This window comes from Dendrobates tinctorius, unplaced genomic scaffold (assembly GCF_039654945.1).
Source record: "Dendrobates tinctorius isolate UK_male_01 unplaced genomic scaffold, ASM3965494v1 ptg000667l, whole genome shotgun sequence".
Taxonomy (NCBI): Eukaryota; Metazoa; Chordata; class Amphibia; order Anura; family Dendrobatidae; genus Dendrobates; species Dendrobates tinctorius.
In genome coordinates this window covers 27,501-49,277 of record NW_027362316.1, presented here as the reverse complement: position 1 = coordinate 49,277, position 21,777 = coordinate 27,501, and the positions used below count along the sequence as shown (strand labels likewise).

Here is a 21,777-nt window from a genome sequence, read left to right as displayed (position 1 = left end):
TGTATGAGGCTTTACAACAGATAAACTGCCAAAAAACCACACTTGAAATGTGAGTAAAAGCACTCAACAAACCAGGTCTAAAATGTAAAGGCTGATGCAGCAGTATTACTGCAGAATTATTTATTAAGCTTACTTATATGGCTCCATCATATTCCGCAGTGCTTTACAGATATCATCCTTGTCACCATTGGGGCTCACAATCTAAATTCCCTTTCAGTATGTATTTGGAATGTAGGAGGAAACCGAGTGCCCGGAGGAAACCCGCGCAAACACGGGGAGAACATACAAACTCCTTGCAGATGTTGTCCTTGGTGGGATTTGACCCCATTACCCCAGTGCTGCAAGGCTGCAGTGCTAACCACTGAGCAGAATAGTAAAACCTTTTAAGCGTTCCTTCACTGTAAAAATAAAATAATGATCAAATATAGAGTACCTAAAAAGTCCATGGTAGCCTGTGTACTCGAAACAAAAACTGACCAGGCACATTCAGGTCACTTTCACATATCCGTATTTCGTGGTCAGAACATGGATCCACTGAAATCAGCAGCTTTAGCCAACATTTCCAGTTTTAGTCATTTGAGCTATTGCCCCTTTACACGGGCTGATCTAAAAAGTTCAGCGACTCAAGATTGGCTACATGCAAGCCAAGTTGTCAATATGATCGTACAGTGCCAATGCATTTCCATGTTATAAGCAGCATGGTTACACAGGGTGATGTGCTGCCAATAAAGATTTTTAGACCTGGTTAAAACAAAATCATGCAGCTGATGAACAAGCCCTTTTGCCCTGTGACATTGGGCTACTGCAAGCCTATTTAGTTGGGCAGATCGTCGGGAACAAGCATGCCTACGAACTCTTGTTCTTTGAGTATAGTTTGTCTAAGTGGGCCATTAACGATAGTTAACCATTTCACATTAATGGTTTACGCTAGTACGGCCTACTATCTTTTTCCCTACCAGGTTTAATCCTGAAAGCCATGAACTGCACTTCCTACTTAGCAATTAACAGCAATTATAAACACTCAAGTAGTCTGGCAATGCTTTCCAAGACCCACCCAATATTTGAAAGTACAGGCCTGGAGGACATTTCAAGGTACTTTCAGGTAACCTGACAAATGTTTTCCACTGGTAATAACTAATATTTCAATGAAATGAGATTAATATTATGAAGAATTAGTTTTACTCTAGACCTACCGGTTCCTTTCTAATGTTTACCACATTTATTAATTTAGAATTGAGAAATTTATGGCTAAAACAGTAATTGTTTTTCTTGAGGTTTTTTTTTTTATTTAGTCTCCTAGGTTTGTTTTTTCCCCCCCTTTTCCAACTTTAACTTCCATGACGTAGTTGAAGTCTGGCCTGGCTACTGACCTCTTGATCTTCTGGATATAAAAACACATTTATTCACGTCATACCTCCTGTGCCGAAAACACTTCACATATTACACGCCAAGTTTTTGTAACATGTCCAACTAGGCAGGGGCCGAACTATAGGGGGTGCAGAGACTGAGCTGGCTGAAAGCAAATGCTATTAATTCCTTGCACTGTGATAGAACAGTTTATTACATCTTGCACTAAAGAAGTAGTTCCACCTTATAAAGGGATGGCATAGAATACTAGGGTATGCCATAGTTTTAGAATCTTGATTGATTACTGGAATTCCCACCGATTCTATGGCTGAATTCATGCGATCACATATTATGGTTTAATTACTGACAGAGTACTCTGGACTGATCACCTACACCAATGTGACTATAGAAGTTCGGATCAGGAGACTCGTGGCCAAATTTGAAGTCATGCTCCTCACTTGAACCATTATATACAGAAATCTGAATTCGGCCTAAGAACGTCATAACTGCAGTACCGTCTGTGCACTGTCCCTGTAAAATGATGGGCCATGACCATGATCAATGTGTTGATAATCTCTATACTGACATTACCATGACCTATTAATATTCCTATCCTGTTACTTTGGACATTACATATGTGCCATGACATCACTGTGCTCATTCTCATCATTTCTTCAGTAGCATATGATTATGTTCTGAGACATCAATAAGAATTTTTTGTGGTACCGTGATATCAGCAAGCACAAAATTAGGAGTCTTAACAAATTGGAGGTTGTCACAGATTTTAAAACGGGGCTTAGAAAATTCAACTTGAGCCACTGAAACTAGAAAATAGACATTTCTGACAAACTTAAAAGCAGGCGATGCTGATCTTAAAATAAAGTGGTGTGGTAGAACCAAACCACATACCCATTAAACCTCCACTCATCTTCTTGATTTCATTTTCAGCAGGAGTAATGTGACCACTGCAGCCAATCAGAAGCCTCTGTTTGTTATTTTTTTTTATTTAATTACTACCGATTTATTTATTTTCTGGCTCAGGCAGTACAGAACTCCCAACTAGTCTCCTAGCTCTCCTTCATATCGGACCAATCTTGACCATTGCAACTAATAACTGGCTCCTGACATCTCTCTATCCACAAAAAAAAGTGCAGAGACCATAATGAAGGAATGAACTGGTCATGTAAAAGGTATTGTTGGACTTGTTTTTGAAAGAACTACATGTGCATATAAATAGTTTGGGATATGAGCTACATGCACATACTGTATAAACATAACCCTCCGACAGACTCTTGACTTCCCAATGATGCCTCACTACTGAGCATGTACATAACCCGACCCCACAGCACTTCTTCACTGATGAGCATATAGATACTCCGACTCCCCAGCATTGCCTCTCTACCGAGCATATACATACACCGACTCCCCAGCATTGCCTCTCTACCAAGCATATACATACACCGACTCCCCAGCATTGCCTCTCTACCAAGCATATACATACACCGACTCCCCAGCATTGCTTCACTACTGAGCATATACATACCCCGACTCCACAGCATTGCCTCTCTACTGAGCATATACATACCCCGACTCCACAGCATTGCCTCTCTATCGAGCATATACATAGGCAATGCTGTGGGGTCGGGCTATGTATATGCTCGGTAGAGAGGCAATGCTGTGGGGTCGGGCTATGTATATGCTCGGTAGAGAGGCAATGCTGTGGGGTCGGGCTCTCTACCGAGCATATACATACCCCGACTCCCCAGCATTGCTTCACTACCGAGCATATACATACCCCAACTCCCCAGCATTGCCTCTCTACCGAGCATATACATAGCCCGACCCCACAGCATTGCTTCACTACCGAGCATATACATACCCCGACTCCCCAGCATTGCCTCTCTACCGAGCATATACACACCCCGACTCCCCAACACTGCCTCACTACTGAGCATATACATACCCCGACTCCCCAGCATTGCCTCTCTACTGAGCATGTACATAAAGTGCAGCACAGATTCCTCTCCAGTAAAAGCAGAGATCTCTAGATCAGGAACATTACATTTCATAAATTTCCCAAATTCTTATGAAAAAACTTACAGCACATCATGCATTATACTACTGTACCCAATTATATATTGTTTGAGTCAATCCATTTTATAGCGACTCATCCAAAATGGACACAGACTCCACAGCCCTGTTTAGAAGTTAAAAAAAAAAAAATAATAATAATACTACAAACAATAAACCAAGACACAGTGAATGGCCGACTACTCGGTACCTAGTGAGCAAACCACAATCAAGTTTACATAAGTGTAAAAATTTGACTTTTTGCATCATTTTCCTGTGGGAGCCATGTGACAGAAGAGCCTAGAGAAGCGCATTCAAAATAATTAGACACCAGGCAATGACGTCTTTATTGGTCCTTCTCGCACTACTCACTAGAAGTTGCTTGTTTGCAGCTCCAGTGTAGCCATGTGACAAATATCAGGGGATGGTGTAACATAGTTGCAAGGCTCTCACTGGGGATGCTACTTCCTTCTGGGGCAGACTGTGTTAATATTATTGCTGCCTGTAAACAGAATTAGCCAGAACTAAGTCACAGGGAAATTCTGTGTGATGATACAGAATCCAGACTACTGAAGGCTCCAGCTTTCTTTCTAGTGCTCATTTCACAGAGCAAAGATCTGAGTGCGGCCATAAAATTCTATTTAGTAAATGCAATACATACGCTGTAAAATAACTCGTGTTCCAAAAAAAAAAAACAAAAAAAAAAAAACACAACCTGAGCCATTGATCTGTTGATTGCAGTAAGAGCCACTTTGACCATACACTCTCCTTTCAGCAAGCATGTCAGTAAAATGAATGGTCAACTAGAAACTTGATAGACATTTATCACCCACCACCAGATTAAGTAATAAATGGATGATCACAGGGGTGGGTAGGTGGGTGACCGATGTCTTACTGCTAGGACCATGTCTGATCCAAGAAAGGGGGTACCAAAGTCCCATGTGGATGGGGCAGCAGTGTGCATGCACAACCGTGCTCAATATACTAGGAGTCTATGGAGACAGTAGTACCAAAGCATATAGGAAATTGAGCAAGTCACCCATGGACACTACCTCTCCAGTCTCAAACTCAATTGATAAGTATTTAGTGGGATAACCCTTTTATCTCACATGATCTCCACCATCAGTAGAGATGGACTGTGCAATATCAGACCAAAAAAGGTCTACCAAGACTGACAACCACTAAGGGTACAATAGCTAAAGGGTCGTGTCTTCCGTTATGCCACATCCCGACAGATGAACACTGAGCTCCTGTCCTCGTCTCCTACAATCATGAATTGTGAAGAGCTGGTTGTGGTGTAAGCAATTATATAAGTGATGTTTCCTAGTCCTGAGAACCATCAGTTGCCACGGGCTATAGTGCAGAAACATCACTCCTAAATTCGGGAAACATCGGGGCTTTCCCAGGTAGACCATTCTAAAATCAGAAACCTTCCAAGTGTCTTCAGGCCTCCTCCACAATACAAAAACTAAAGAGAACAAACATACTGTAATGAAGTATTAACGAGCCATTTCCTTTATTGCTGCATTAATATTTTATAAGGCCTTAAAGAGAATTAACTAAGTAACAAATGCAGATAAAGCAGTCAGGCAGATGGACTTGCCATTTCCCTTTATCTTTAAATGCACAGTAATCGCAGCATAGTGCTAAGAGGACATGGAGGACCAGCTCATTAGTCTACTCTGTCCTCAGCGGCAGGATTTCCACATCTCCAGTACTGTTTATGCCAGCCTCCCTTTATACATAATGGAAGCATTTGAAAAACAAAGAAATGGGGTTAAAGATTACACAATCATGAAATAAATATATATAATGTTCATGTGGTAAAAAAAAAAGGGAAATTCAGGCAATAGTGCTTTGTAGGGTTACCTACCATAGACCAGACAAGGAACTTGCTATGGATTCTTTACAGTAATGTAAGTCTATAAAATGCTACCAACTACAAGTAATAAGGAAAGGGGGAAACAGCCTAATGGCCACAGGTTCATTTTATTCTGCAAGAGATTGGTGGTTGATCTGGTCTCGGGATGACAATCCAGCTCTGAGAGGCCTCCATTATAATTCCTAAATGGGACCCACTTCCCTGTATATCTGTCCTTGGATGTTAGTCTTACTAGTCTAAAATATAAAGGACATAGAAATCCTTAATGCAATGCTTGAATTAAAAAGTTAGGTATATGTTTTATTTACATATAAATTTCTATATATTAACCTTCAGGACAACCTGTGATTTATATGTCGGGTGCACATATACTTAGCAGGCTCAGGACTTGAGCCAGTGTCATACATGGAATGTGCCTGCTGTGTTATAACAGCCAGCACCTTTCTACAACAATAGTAACTGTAGTGAGCTGCAATCACTGCTGTTTAACCATTTACTTTCTACTGGTAATCTATGCTAACAATTTAATGTTGCAATTCAGATGGGCACCCATTCAGGTGCCCCAAGCTCCCCTATTTCCCCTGCAGCTCGGTGTGAATGACTTATCACTGCAGACAGGGGCTAACTGGCCCAATCACTGCTGTCTTTGTTATTGTACGTCTATGAAGCCCAGAGAGATGATCTCTTCTGAAATCTAGAGGCGATACTGAAGCATTTGTACAAGTGATCAAACAACTGCAGGATCAAATAAGAAACAGTAATTAAAGTTTTAATCACTCTCCTAACCTATTCGTAATCTCTGCTTCCTAAAAAAAATAATGGTATTGCATTATCTGTACAGTAAAAGGCAAAAAACAAACCAAAAAAAAAAAACCTTGGAATGTCTGAATTGCCATTTCTCTTATCTTGAGTTCCCCAACCTCACTCCAAATTAAAAAAAATAAATATGTACCCCAAAGTGGTAATAAAAAGGCCAACTCGATAAAAAAAAAAAAAAAAAAAAAAAAAAAAACTGCATTTTTTTTAACTGCCACCAAAAAAAAAAAAAAACATCCTATGTAGACAAAGTATGAAAAAAAAAAAAAAAAAAAAAAAAAGTTCTGACACTTGGAAGACAGTAAAAACAAAAAGGCACAAAAGCTAAAAAATGTCCCGGAGTAACACATCCCACCCCCCCCAAATTTTATTTTGTGCTGTGGTACTAGGTAGCGTTTTTGAAGTAAACTAATTATTCATTTAGTTTTAAAAAAAAAAAAAAAATTCCACAGCGTGACCCTGAAGCTACAAAGGATTACGCTTAACCATTACTCTGCCAGAGCGATAAGAAATGGGAGGGAGGACTGCCAGGCTGAAGGCATAGAAAATAAAATTGTGCAAGAATATGCCATAAAGGGGTTAAACTGAGGGCACACACAAAGCAATGTACATTGTTCGGGGACAAGTCTAAGCGTGACGCTCCGACAGGCCAGACCAGACACTTCCGAAACAGCTCTGCGCAATCTGTTATGGGAGCAACATAAACCCATAGAAAAGCCAGCATCCATAACAGAATGGCCCGGCCGCAGACACCGCTTCACATTTTTTAAATAAACGTAGCAGCAATACACCTATGGCCTTAACCCCGACATTGCTACGCTTTATTTTTTCCGGTAATTCCACGCAGTTCCCGGAAACAACTTGTAACCAAGTTTTACATACGTGGGCGTTTGAAACCAGAAAACAATCTTTTCTTTTTATCAAATCAGCATGGCTAAAAGCATGCCTGCCGTGTATGGCGTACAGCTGGTGTCCTATAACCAGTCAATACAGAGTCTACGTCCTCCATCCACGTGAGGAGCGGGAACTCGGAGCACTAATGACCTCTAATGGAATCACATACATTAGTATAGGGCAGGACCGTGGTGCAAAGGCCTGGTGCGTTTAGTGGGTAAGTGGAGCTACAAATCTCCAGCTCAACCATTAGAGGACTATGGACAATTGGTCTCAGCACCTAAAGGGAATTTACCAGTTGTTTATAGCAGTGGCAACTTCATTTTCTTTCCCTCTAAACAGCTTATCCAAAAATCACAGCCAACCACAGATCATAATGGGGGTCTACAGCCCAGAATATTAAAATATTAGCAACATTTACTAGGATCTGTAAGACGTGGCACATTGCATTTTACAGCTGGAGTACGCTCCCAGGTTTAAAAGTGAATTTGTTGGAGATTTTGGAGCAAAATTCACTTCAAATACTGTATCTGAAGCAGTTTTAGAGGTAGAGTTAGCAGCACAATCCACTTCAAACTCCTTCTTAGAAACTTCTATGTTAACATACCCTAAAGGCCCCGTTACACGCAACAATATTGTGAACGATATCATTGCAACGTCACCAGTTTGGTGACGTTGCAGCGGCGTGTGACATGTAGCAATGATCAACGATCAGTTGGCTGATCATTAATAGTTGCCTAATGGTCTGGGCCATAAATCTATCATTGGTCTCCCGCTGGGCAGCACACATCGCTGCGTGTGACAGCGAGAGACTAACGATCAGCAATGCTGGGAGCTGGTATCCAGGGTAGACAGCGGGTAACTAAGAGCCACGCGGCGCTTAGATACCCGCTGTTCACCCTGGATACCAGCATGCTCGCTGGTCCTGATCGCTGGTGAGTCTATGTGACAGCTCACCAGCGATCAGCTATATGTCCCAGTGATCCCATCCACGTCAGATCGTTGGTGGGATCGCTGGGACATTGAAGTGTGTAACGGGGCCCTTAGACCTCCTGACCGTCAATCGGTCCTCTACTCGCGGAGGGCCATCAACCACCCATTTAGGTTAGTGCTCGATGGCAACTTTTCGTTTCCTCATTTAAGAGGACAGGGGAGGTTCAATGACAGTCACTACAGAGCATTTTACTTGGACACTTACTAATCAATGATATTGGGATTCCCAAGTTGGTATCTTCAAATACTTGATCTGATGATATTAGGGGCCCTTAGGATCCAACTCAAGAAGCTTTAGGCTATGCTCACATCTCCGATCGTACAATTTCATGTTAGGAACAGACAAGCGGAATAAATGATCAGCGGCATCGGTTAAATAACCGGAAGCAAAGAGGCTTCATTGATTATTAAGGCTGTGTTCACACACAGCGTTTTTTTAGCGGTTTTTACTATAAAACCGCTAAAAATAAGGTGCACAGTCATTTCTATGCATTTTGCACTTTGATGCGTTTACCGCGAAAAAACCGCATCGTGGTAAAAACCGCAGCATGCACATTAATTTTGCGTTTTTTTCCGCGGTTTAGGCTTCTCCCATGCTTTTAGAAACCGCTGTGGTAAAAAACGCATCAAAACCGCGCAAAAAACGCACAAAAACCGCCGCGGAAAAATAGGTGCGGTTTCTGGGAAGGGATTCAGGTTTTTGTGCAGAAATTTTCTGCAACACGTGCACATACCCTAAAAGATCCGAATAAATTCTGTTTTACAGAAAAGAGAAAAAACCCTTTCATGCTGGACTTTTTCCATACTACGATATGGATCCCATAATAATCAGTGGGGCCTCTGCGCTTGTGTTCGTTTAGATAACTGATGCAACGGATCACTTATTCCATTTGTCTCTTATAAAGGGAAGACACAAAATGGAAAGACTGAGCAGACAAGTGAACAGAGAAGAGTCTTCCAGTGATATTACACAGCATCTTTCATTACTACATCTACCTAGTCTACAACATAATTGGTTTCTATTGCATCAGATAAAACGCTCTGTCAGATGGGCACCATATTTGCCAGTGAGACAACAGTGGCCATAACAGACTATGACAATAAGGCTAGGGTCACACGACCGTTAGCCTCACCTGAGAAAATTGGTTAGAATATGGTTAGCGAGTGATCTGATTTTCTCAGCTGTAGAGAATATAAACACTCTTAATCTGCTGGCCCTCACCAGAACCTGGATTCAGGATTCTGACACTGTCTTCCCTGCTGCCATTTCTCATGGCGGTCTAACACTTTTCTCACTCCCCGAGACCCGCAAACAGATTTGGTGCTGGAGTCGGCATACTTCTGTCCCCACAACGCACTTTCCAGGTCATCCCCCCAGTTCCATCTCTCTCATTCCCTTCTTTTGAGGTCCACATCATCAGGCTCTTCCATCCCCTTTCCCTCAGAGTAGCAGTCATATACCGTCCCCCAGGATCACCCACCCACCTCCTTGACCATTTCTCTGCCTGGCGGCCGCACTTCAGGTCCTCTGACCTACCAACCCTTATCTTGGGAGACTTCAACATCCCCATTAACAATCCAACTTCCCCATCTGCATCCCATCTCCTAACTAACCACTTCTCTCAGCCTCTCACAGCTCTCAACCTCTGGAGATCCACAAAGACTAACACCCTTGACCTGGTCTTTGTCCGGCTCTGTTCAATCACCTACCTAGATAACTTAATGCATCCCCTCTCTGACCACAACATTCTTCTTTATGCTCACAAATCCTTGCCCACCCCAGCACACTCCTACCTACCACTCCTGCAGAAATTTACAAGCCATGAACCCTCATTCACTTACAGACACCATACACTCATCACTGTGCCCAATATTCTCTTTTCCCTATCCTGATTTGGCTGTACACCACGAAAATGACACCCTCAGAAGCAGCCTTGACCAAGTAGCACCCCTCACCCTCAGAACTTCCAAACAGAGTAAAAACAGCCCTGGCTTACATCGCAAACTCGATTTCTTCAGCAATGCTCTAGCAGTGCTAAACGCCTATGGAGGAAAACTTGCACAATAGAAGACTTCCTCCACTACAAATTTATGTTAAAAACCTATAACTCTGCCCTTCACCTTGCCAAACAGACCTACTACACCACCCTGATTGCTTCACAATCTAACAACCCCAAAGAACTTTTTGACACCTTTCACTCCCTCCTCAGTCCAAAAGCACAGGACCCTATCACACACATTTGTGCTGATGACCTGGCCTCCCACTTTATAGGGAAAATAGAGAATTACCCATCAGGAAATCCGCTCCCAGCCACCAAGTGCTGTGACTCCCATCCCTTCCTGCACCTCCTCTGGCTCACTCTCCACATTTGATCCCATCACAGAAGAAGTCTCCAGGCTCCTCTCTTCTTCTTGTCCGACTATATGCATTTCTTACCCCATTCCCTCACATCTCCTCCAGTCTCTCTCTTCAGTCGTCACCACTCACCTAACTACAATCTTTAATCTCCCCCTCTCCTCTGGCATTTTCCCCTCCTCCTTCAAACACAATCATTACTCCATTATTAAAAAACCCTCTCTCCATCCATCCTGCACAAATACAGACCAGTCTCCAATCTCCCCTTCATCTCTAAACTCTTGGAGCGCTTACCTGCTACGTCTCTACTCACTCTCTCCTAGATCCCTTGCAGTCCCACTTCTGCACCCTACATTCAACAGAAACTGCACTCAAAGTGACCAATGACCTTCTGACAGCAAAACTAACGGTGACCACTCTCTGCTCATTCTTCTCGACCTTTCTGCAGTTTTTGACACTGTTGACCACTGTCTCCTACTCTCTAGGCTCCAGTTACTAAGCATTAAGGACACTGCTCTCTCCTGGTTCTCTTCCTATCTTTCTGACCGCTCCTTCAGTGTATTGTTCGCTGGTTCCACTTCATCTCCTCTTCCTCTCACTGTTGGGGTCCCTCAGGGCTCAGTCCTTGGCCCCCTTCTCTTCTCTCTACATGGCCCCAATTGGACAGACCATCAGCAGATTTGGCTTTCAGTACCATCTGTATGCCGATGACAACTGTACATGTCATCCCCTGACCTTACCCCTGCTGTACTACAGAATGCCAGTGACTGTCTGTCCGCAGTCTCCAACATCATGTTCGCTCTCTATCTGAAACTCAACTTCTTTTGCTCCCGCCATCTACTAACCTCCCTAAATCTGACATCTCCCTCTCCGTGGGTGGCACCATAATAACACCTAAGCAGCAGGTGCATTGTCTGGGTGTTATGTTCAACGCAAATCTTTCCTTCACCTCCCATATACAATCTCTTGCCCACTCTTGCCACTTACACCTAGGGTTATCCATCTGGCTAATCGGTGCTCAGATGCATCTGCTCTGTGCGAGTCATTGCGCTGGCTGCTCATTCATTATAGATTCCAATTCAAACTGCTTGTCCTCACCCACAAAGGTCTCCATAATGCAGCACCCCATCTCTCCTCCCTCATTTCTGTTTATCAGCCTACCCGCTCGTTACACTCTGCAAACGACTTTCGACTAACCTCTGCACTAATCCGTACCTGCCACTTCCGGCTCCAAGACTTCCCCGCGTTGCGCCAATCGTCTGGCATGCTCTACCCCAAGAAATTAGAACTTTTCACAACTTACACAGCTTTAAGCAGTCCCTCAAAACACATCTGTTCAGAGCAGCCTATCATGCTCCTTAATCAAAGTCGTTTTATGTGTAAGGGTGTGTGTGTAGCTCATTCACTATCTATCTGAGACTAAAGGCCCCGTCACACTAAGCGACATACCAGCGATCCCGACACCGATATCAAGGTGTCAGGATCGCTGGTAAGTCGCTATGTGATCGCTGATGAGCTGTCACACAGACAGCTTCACCAGAGATCAGCACAGCGATGCTGAGCGCCCGGCATCGCTGGCCATCCTGTAAAAAATAGAATCAAAATAAAAAATAGTTATTCTCACCTTCCGACGTCGCGTTCAGCCATCCTGCCTCTCTCCACGCTCCGGTCCCAGTGATCCTTTGCACGAATGACCGCGAGATGTCACAGTCTCGCGGTCATTCGTGCAAAGGATCACTGGGACCGGAGCGTGGAGAGAGGCAGGATGGCTGAACGCGACGTCGGAAGGTGAGAATAACTATATATTTTTTTTTTATTATTATTTTTTACACCTGATCGCTGGTCTCCCGCCTGTCACACACAGCGATGCATGCTGGCCAGCGGGAGACCAGCGACCAAAGAAGTGTCCAGAGATTTCTTCCAGCGATCCCGGCAGGGGGGCCGCTCGCTGATCGCTGGTGAGATCGCTGTTATGTCACAAAAGTTGTGACTCAGCAGCGATCTCGCTACCGAGATTGCTTAGTGAGACGGGGCCTTAACCCTTCATCAAATTCCACCACACCCAACAGCACCACAAAACTGGCTGGTGACTACCTCTCACAGCCTTTATCCATCCCCATTCCCTCAAGATGGCTGGACCATCATTGCACATAAGACCCTGTATTTTGTCACCCCCACCTAATTGTCCCAAGTATGTATATTGTTCTGATTATCACAATACAAAAAAAATAAAAATTAAAACACAGCTTCCCGTTGCCTAGTCAAGATATGTTTGCCTCCATCAAAGGAATATCCAAACACCTACAAATAGGAGTATTGCAAACGGTTACAAGGAATGTCGCCCGCAAACATTACATTCCACCAACTTCCCCATGGAAACTTTCCTACGGCCTTGAATCTGTTAACCCCATCTTTCTGACCCCATGTACAATCAAGTTGCGTGTGTGTGTGCGTGTGTGCGTGTGTGTGTGTGTTTTTTTTTACCATTACGCTGGAGGTAAAAACTACAATGGTTACTTACGATTCTCTGACTGCAGGTCCTGCAAGAACTGTTCATCACTGTCTGGTACTTGAGCTGCAGAGAAAAGAAAAAATTATAATTACTACTTGTTATATATCAAATCACATTGCAAAATGATATCACTCACACACGTATACAAAAAAAACGCATGAGGGCTCAAAAGTAGTGATCTTGGGGGGGGGGGGGGCAAGGATTTTCCTGCCCTTCATCCTATTTGAAAACACTAGTGTAAGTTTGAAATGGCCATTAAATGAAGTATATTGTCCCAATTTAAAGGGGCATTCCCATCTGTAAAATCCTATCCCAACATGTAGTAGGTGTAATAATATTAGCAAATACCGCCAATTAGAAATGTTGTATAGTATTTCTGATTCTCCATGTCTGTTACCCCATGTGCAGGGCATTACAGTAGCTTAGGCTGGTTTCACATTAGCATTCCGGGGCTTTGCAGAGGGCTGCGTACTTCCTCCGTTAAGCCCCGCATACTTCTGCATGCGTCCTGCATACCCATCTTTAACATTGGGTACGCAGGACCTGCAGATGCGTTGTTTTGACGCGCCCATGGTCTGCGCAAAACGCAACTTGTTGCATTCCCGTGCGGTCGGCGGGCGCGTCAAAACAACGCATCCACATACATCTGCATGTCCTGCGTACCCAATGTTCAAGATGTGTATGTAGGACGCATGCAGAAGTAGGCGGGGCTTAACGGAAGAAGTACGCAGCCCTCCGCAGAGCCTCCAAACGTTAATGTGAACCTAGCCTTAGCTAGGCATGGTTACGACCACTAAAAACTAGCCAATTTTTCACTATGTGAGTAGTCATAACCATGGATACTTGAGCTACTGCTATGCCCTGGACATGGGGTAAGCGACGTAGCGAATCTGAAGAACTACACGACATTTCTAATTGGAAGGATTTGCGAATATTTATATTATTACACCTACTGCATATTGGGATAGGATCTTGGAGATGAGAATACCCCTTTAACTGTAAACTTTAATATAAGCTTTGCTTGATCTTTATGAAAGAACTTTTTTAGCATAAAAAAAAAAAAAAAAAAAAAAAAAAAAAAAAAAGGGGAGAAAGGCACAACATGTCTTTATCAGCGTTTGGGCAGTTTTCAACATTTCATCAGTTTTTCTTGTGTGAAAAAAAACTGACGGAGGCTTGTCAAGCATCTAATAGTTAAAAATAGACAGCACTGGGGTGTAACTAGGATGCCAAGCGTTCTGTTCGAGATTTTTTTCTCTCAAAGTGCAGTATGCTTTAGATGCAGCATTTTTTCTACATGTTTAATCACAAGTTTCACTATAGGACTTGAAAATAGAAAAAAAAAAAGCTTGTAAATATAAACTGTATATCACATACATACACTAAAAAATCCAATTTGAAAAAAAAAAAAAAAAAAATTAAATCCAGGTAAGATTAAATTGTGTGAATTTTAGTTTTATCTGTTGTACGGACACCAAATGCATGAAACTATTGCGAAAGATGGACAATTATAGATTCCATTACAATTTTCGTTAGATGTTAACAGCATATAACATTGGCATTAGTCCAGTTGGCTCCAAATAAGATTGTTCATAGACCCCACAATCTTCTGAACCATTTAAGCCAGTGGAGGAGGGGAAAAAAAAAAAAAAAAAAAAAAGAAAAAAAAAAAAAAAAAAAAAGATTAACCCTTTGCAGCATTTTTGAAGTGAAACACAGCCCGGTATCGATTGAAAGTGTCATGTTGTTCTTGGTGCGCTGTAAGCTGAAAAGTGAGCGGAGGTCTGAGGAACTGAAAGCCGATCTACTAGTCCTCATTTACTGCGCCACATGATCAAGATCATTCCTACAGGTCAATCACTGCACCCTGCACCGTTCCAGGGAAAGATGTACAACATATAGTCAGAGACTCCAAGTACTGATACTACTGCAGAAACATAATAGATGGTAAAAAGGGAACCTATTCTATCCAAAAACACTATTTACCTGCAGATACGGGGTTAATCTGCAGGTTATATCCTCCCTGTAGCTGCTCACTTTCACCTTTAAGGGCACTGCATGGAGCAGTCACAGTCCCCACTCACTATATGTCGAGTGTGCTGTAATCACTCCCCGTCACTTCTTCAATTGACAGTCTGTACTGCGGCGACTACAGGAAAGCTTCTACAAGTTCATTTTCTCTCAGTAGCTGCTGCTCCTTTACAGGGCCCGTCACACTAAGCGATATCGCTAGCAATATTGCTATAACGTCACTGGTTTTGTGACGCAGCAGCGACATCGCTGTGTCTGATACTTACCTCCGACCGCTCCCCCGCTGGTTATCGCTGATCGCGCGAGAACGTCCTGGACCGTTTCTCGTCGGCAGCTTCCTGCTGTGGCGACGAGCGACGCGTGCGGGAGGAAGTCTTCATCGCCTCGTCTGACAGGTAAGCAGCGACCGCCGCCCGCTGCTATGTCGCTGGTGAGATCTGCCTGTTTGGCAGCTCACTAGCGACCACTTAGCGATGCACCAGCGATCCTGACCGGGTCATATCGTTGTCTGGATCGCTGGTGCATTAGTGTGACAGTACCTTAAGGCAGCAGGCAGGATTTTAACACTATTTACAGGCAATTTAACCCTTTATCTGCAGAAAAATGGCTTCTTTTTTTTGGGGGGGTGGGGGATGGGACGTGAAAGGTTCCCTTTAAGAAAGGCGTTTTAAGAAAGTCCCATATCTTGCCAAAATCATAAATATGACCATTGTGGATGTTGCCACTTTAACGGCAGGCGCTTATCGAGAGATGTAGAGTGATTGGATGGGGCTGTTTAGGGTACAATATTGTTACATACTTCAAAAATATGTCCGTTAGGCAACAGACCAGTTAGTTACTCTCACTAATATTTCCTGCAAACTGCTACAATATATTAGGATGGCGGCTGTCAGACTCCATCTAGCCCAGAATTGGAGAAAGCCTTAACTCAAAGCCACATGAAACAAAATGCTCCTATAGTAAAAATGAACTGCAGATCAGGGCAATGCTGGAGAATGGTTTTAAAACATTTGGCTAAATTACTTGGGAGCCCCCAACATGGCTTACTGCTCCTTTCTGTGAAGATCTAGTTGCCTGTACTTTACACAAATGACCTGGAAATAAAGTCTTACTACCTCATCTAGATGGGATGGTGGCACCACATTTATTGTCTGGTTTAATTGATTTTTGAATCTTTATAGCATATTCATTATTCCAATTGTCTGGTTTTTAGTTATATACTTCATATCCTTTCATTATTTATATGGACAGATTCATCCATGCTTTGGTCAACTTCATCAGTATCTGACAGATTTACATTCTTCTAGAGAAGGATATTATCAATACCATGGATGGCAAGAACAAACAAATCAATTTTGAAACACATCAAGGCAGACATGTCACTCGAAGCAAGGATCACAAACCTACGACTTGCCTACTTTGGACACATCATGCAAATAAAGCAGTCACTGGAGAAGTTCATTATGGTCGGAAGAATAGAAGGAACAAGGAGAAGTCCAGCAATCAAAATAAAAGCAGAGAAGACCCTGGTGGAACCATCTAGGCTTGCACAAGATCGTACAAAGCCCATACACATTAGATCAAAGCCGTACGATATGCCAGATTTTATCTATAATGAACGATACTTGGCTAATCTAGCAAAATGAACTATGATCATAAATAGTTAAAAGAAAAAACAAAAAAAACAAAAAACACAACATTGCCAATCTGTAATATGTTGGGTGGCCATTGTTGAATGAGAGATCGTTTGTCCCCCATTTTTATCTATTGTGCATAGAGGCCTTTAAAGTGTTTTGCAATGATTGAGATGATCGCCAAATGACCAGTAGGTCAATACGAGATGGCTTCTGTCCTAAATATTTTCTTGCATAAATGGAACTTCCAATGAACCTTACTATTAACATACCATCAAAACAGGGTGTATGATCCGAGGCAGGCCCTGGGAAACAAAAAGAACCTAACTAATTCCATTTGATACTAGATGGCAAAAACCTATACTATCGAGGAATGTATTGCTACTAGTGATGAGTGAACATGCTCAGGTGATTTCAGAGTATCTTGGGTGTGCTCAGATATTATGTTCGAATCCTTGCGGCTGCATGTGTTGCAGCTGTTAGACAGTGGGGATTGCCTGTTTGTTAGGGGTTGGAGCTCAATGGGAACACTTCTGCATACATTGCTGCCATATAACCATTATAGCTCAAACTCAATGTGGACAAATTGGACTCATCTTTCTTCCATCTCACAGATCTTCCTTACCTGACCCATCTATCACAATAAATGACATCACGCTTTTCCCCCGTACAGGAAGTCCGCTGCCTCGGAGTAACCCTTGACTTTGCCCTGTCCTTCAAACCACACATTCAAGTTCTTTCCACCTCCTGTCGCCTCCAGCTCAAAAATATTTCCGGAATCAGTCCTTTCCTCAATCTACTAAAATGCTTGTGCATGCCCTCATCATCTCCAGCCTTGACTACTGCAACATCCTTTTATGTGGCCTCCCTGCTAACACTCTCGCAACTCTCCAGTCCTTCCTTAACTCTGCTGCCCGACTAATTCATCTCTCCTCGCTACTCCTCCACTTCTCCCCTCTGCAAATCTCTTCACTGGCTCCCATTCCCTCGGTGTATCCAGTTCAAATTACTAATACTGACTTACAAGGCCATCTATGACCTGTCTTCTCCATATATCTCTGAACTAATCTCCTGATATATTCCCTCACGTAATCTCCAGTCCTCCCAAGACCTCCTTCTCTCCTACATGCTTATTCGCTCCTCACCTAATTGCCTTCAAGACTTCTCCTGAATAGCCCCCATCCTATCGAATTCTTTGCCCCAACACGTCTGACTATCAACCACATTTGGATCCTTCAGACGGAACCTGAAAACCCACATCTTCAAGAAATCTTACAGCCTGCAATGATCCCTGCTGCCTTCCTCATCACTACCGGAGCTACCGCCTCACCATCACTAGAGCTGCTGCAACCCCCCAACCTACTGTCTTTCCCCACCATCCTGTAGAATGTAAGCCCGAAAGGGCAGGGCCCTCTCTCCTCTATATCGGTCTGTGATTGTTAGTTTACTGTAAGTGATATCTGTAATTTGTGTGTAACCCCTTCTCATGTACAGCACCATGGAAACAATATAATAATTATTATTATTACTGGCTGTCCGCCCTAGTGTTCATCTTATAAATACAGTGCAGAGCACGTCACCATTCTCAAGGACATATCTACTGAAAAAAATCTCACTGGTGTAGAACATCACAGTGGGTTAATACTTCCTAAAGTGGGGAAAAATAAGGAGCAGCACAAAGATCGAGTCTAAAATTATCCCCTCAGTTAATAGGTTAGAGATTGCACTCTGACATTTGGGAAGGAAGTATTATATTGTCTGCTGGTCATTGAGTAACATTAGTAGAAGAGCCAGCACTAAACTGGCAGTGCGACTTCCGGTGCATTCCCAAGCCCCAGCCTCAGATAGCAGAAACTATTTAAAGCTGGCACGTTGGCACAGACTACTGAAAAGTGATCTAGGACGCAAAGGATCTGTGCTAAGTAAGACGTCTCATGCACCGGCTGGGTCAGCTTTAGAGGAGCAGAATACATTCATTTCCCACATGTTCACCATCTGCTTATCTTTGATAATGGGGATATGCAAGCCATGGAAAGCTGGCCGACAATCCCTACAGGGATATATAATGCCAACATATAGCATGCAGCCTCCATTGAATGCCAGGTGACAATGACAATGCAGATTTTCAGAATGGTTATGTCCTTCTGATCCACAGAAAGCTGGGTGACATCCCATATGGCTGGTATAACATTTTCCGGGTGTTATGCCGCTTTGCCAAGATTTTAAAGTCTGCTTACTTATTGACTGACTCTTGCACAAACAGGCAGCTTTTGCCATTCAGGCATTTAGGAAAGTTGGGTGGCATCAGTTGGGTGGACTTGCAAAGGAAAAAGGTAGTGCAGTTATTGTTGTGGTAACGCATTTGACCTATGGCTACTAGTGACATCAATATGATTTTTATTCTTCAACCTTGATCCCTCATTTGTAAGTAGGAAATGGGGTTTCCTGCATCTATTCACATGGAAAACTAATGCATTTCCATTGTCTTCATACCCGATCCACCCACTGTGCACTTACAGTAGGATCATCCCCTTACAAAACAAAGCATGCCTGCGATCTGCAGAAATTAACCCTTTGTGATGTAACAGACATCAATGATCACAAGAGGTTATTCTTTCCCAGTAACTGCATAAACAAACGTTAATGAGAAAACAATTAAAATGCGCTATGGGAGCATATGACACGGCATGCAAAAAAAATATAAGGGGGGGGAGCAATAATTGCAATCCACCACTATTTAGCCGTCAGATTTTCATTAAGCAGACCTTTGCTGACCATGCTACCATCACCACTTCGGCCAGTTGGCTGCAGCGGTCACCAGGGGATAGATGGAAAATCTTCACTGGAAGATAGCAAACAAGACCAAACAGGCCCTCAAAGGAATGGTAAAGGAGTTACCGGGCAAAGACAAGCTAGGCTGTGCTCACAACATTGCATTTTTGCTATGTTTATTTTTTATGTAAATTAAGAGCCGCTTTTTACAGGACCAGCAAAAGCTATAAGATTTGAGAAATCTCACGCACACTTTTTTTTTTTACTGACCAAATTGGAAAACTGCTGCGTTTGTTCACCCATAAAAAGCAATGGTAAGTGCAAAAACGCAGGTATCCGGTTTTGCTGAGGTTTTTTTTGTGCAGAAAACTCAGGAACACACAGTTTAGTGCATCAATCAGCATGAAAAATGCAGCAAAACTTGCTTTTTAAGCAGTTTCTTTACCGCCAAGAGAGCAGGTTTTTCCAGAGGAAAAAAAGCACCAAAAAATGTAACATGTGAACATAGCCCTATTGCGTTATTTTAATGCACTTACCGCTTTCCGCTCATTTTTCAAAAGCCTTGAACAATTCTTCAATTGGTCTCCAGGTTTTTGCCACCTAATCTAAAAGCAGCATAATGTTGAGACAAGAAGCCCAATTCCTGTGATGTGTCACATACTGGACTGCTTGCTGTCGTTTTGAGAATCTCCTGATAAAATAGCGATTTCATCACTAGAACTAGTAAACCTGCTACCAGGTAGTCCTCTATATTCACAAACTCTATATAACCCTGCCCCAACTACTGATTAGCAGCTCTCTGCCCATCCAAAGTGTGCACAGAAAGCTACCAATTAGGGATGTGGGCGGGGCTATACAGAGCTCAGCATTTAGAGAACTGCTAGATCTGCAGCATAGAAAGCAAGCAGCCCCAATATGTAATACATCACTCCAATCAGGATTCCTGCCCCTACATCATGCTGCTCTCAGATGGGGTAGCAAAAATAAGGGACCAGTTTTCCTTTAAAAGGCATTTACAGAATGTGACTAAGGCACTAACAGAATTGTAGCCAAGGTGCCAAACTTTAGCACGTACTGCATGCAAATACCATAGAATAGCCAAAAATGCCCAGCAAATTTACAGTGCACATGCCAAAAATTGCAATCCCAAAAACTTGAATGCTTCATAAAGATCTAAGGACAATCATATGGGGCTTTTTCTGGTTATGAGGTGGGGGTGGTTAGCAGAAAGGGTTATTCTGTCGGTATTCTATAGCTATAGACCTAGATCAATCAAGTCAGAGAAAGAAGACAAGAATATTGGACATGTCTTACATTTTCCAGCCAAGCTTGTGTCTGTGGTCCCATAGTTATGTCGACCACCCTAAAATAAGGGAATCCATTGAGGTCGGTTATCTCAATCTGTGGTGGTTATTAATGAGACTGCTGAATCATACTAGTATCTGGAAGGCCAAGACAAATGACTCTAGAACAGTCTTGTCTTCGCTGGGTGTAGTTACATTTTTCCTCTAGAGCCATTACCTACTCAGATGTTCTCTCTTACAATGTAATTTGTCACGTTTATGGCCAAGTGGTTCTTTACACCAGAGCTGTAATTACATTTCGGATTTCGTCTTGTGCCGTAACGGCTAGACACAAATGAATCTGGAGAGGTTACAGTAAGAAGGTAGCACCTGGTTTTCTGCACCTAGGGGACGCCTCAAGGATACAGAGGGAAGGCGGTGTATATAGAATCTGAAACAGTCCTGGTATGGACAGGTAAGGTACAACTAGAACAATAGGGTGGAGGATGGGATACAGTGATCATAAAGTCCAGGGAGTATTTGGAATTATTAGACAGGATTTTAGGAACACAGTGATTGCAGCCACGTTTTTTTGCACAATTAGGCCACAGCTCCCCAATGCCTTTATTACCGGCAAACAGCTTCTCGCTGTCATTACAGAGCTCTCTATGGATTCAGTCAGACTGGCTCCTAGACTCTCCTGCTTTTTGCCACGCCAGCTCTGAGGTTTCTTTTATAGCAGGTAGGAGGAGGGCGCAGACTGGGTGGGCCAAGGCATTTGAGAGATTTAGATTTTACGTGCTGTTAAAAAGAAAGCCGTGCCTTTAGGGCTACTATTATTCCATAAAGATATAAAAATGGCATAATCTGAAAAGCAAATATTTCATTATCCAAAAGGGACTCTAGAGAATTGTGCATGTTTTCTGCTCTTAGGTTATGAAACTGAAAAAAAGCATAATGAAGTATACATTATAAGGATTCAATCCATAAATCTCAGCTCTAACTTACTAATAAATCCATTTAAAATTTGGTTCCCAAGTGGCACATAAGTGTCCAAATTCTGGTACAGTCTACAGTACTCTTTTTCTAACCTAGTAGATTACATTTTCTGCAAACAAAAGTCATCATTTGGAATTTTCAGAAAATTTTCAATACGGTCCTTCACGAATGTTTCGCAAATGTATAAA

General features: G+C 42.7%; 1 protein-coding gene across 3 annotated transcripts in view; it reads right to left on the bottom strand.

Annotated features, from left to right (window-relative positions):
- ETV4 (ETS variant transcription factor 4) overlaps positions 1 to 21,777 on the bottom strand; it is a 59,703-nt gene that overhangs the window by 21,354 nt on the left and 16,572 nt on the right. For all 3 annotated transcript variants that reach the window (XM_073565338.1, XM_073565336.1, XM_073565337.1), the window contains exon 5: positions 12,880 to 12,933. In XM_073565338.1, the coding sequence (XP_073421439.1) occupies positions 12,880 to 12,933 (54 nt within the window). The remainder of the gene's footprint in view (positions 1 to 12,879; positions 12,934 to 21,777) is intronic.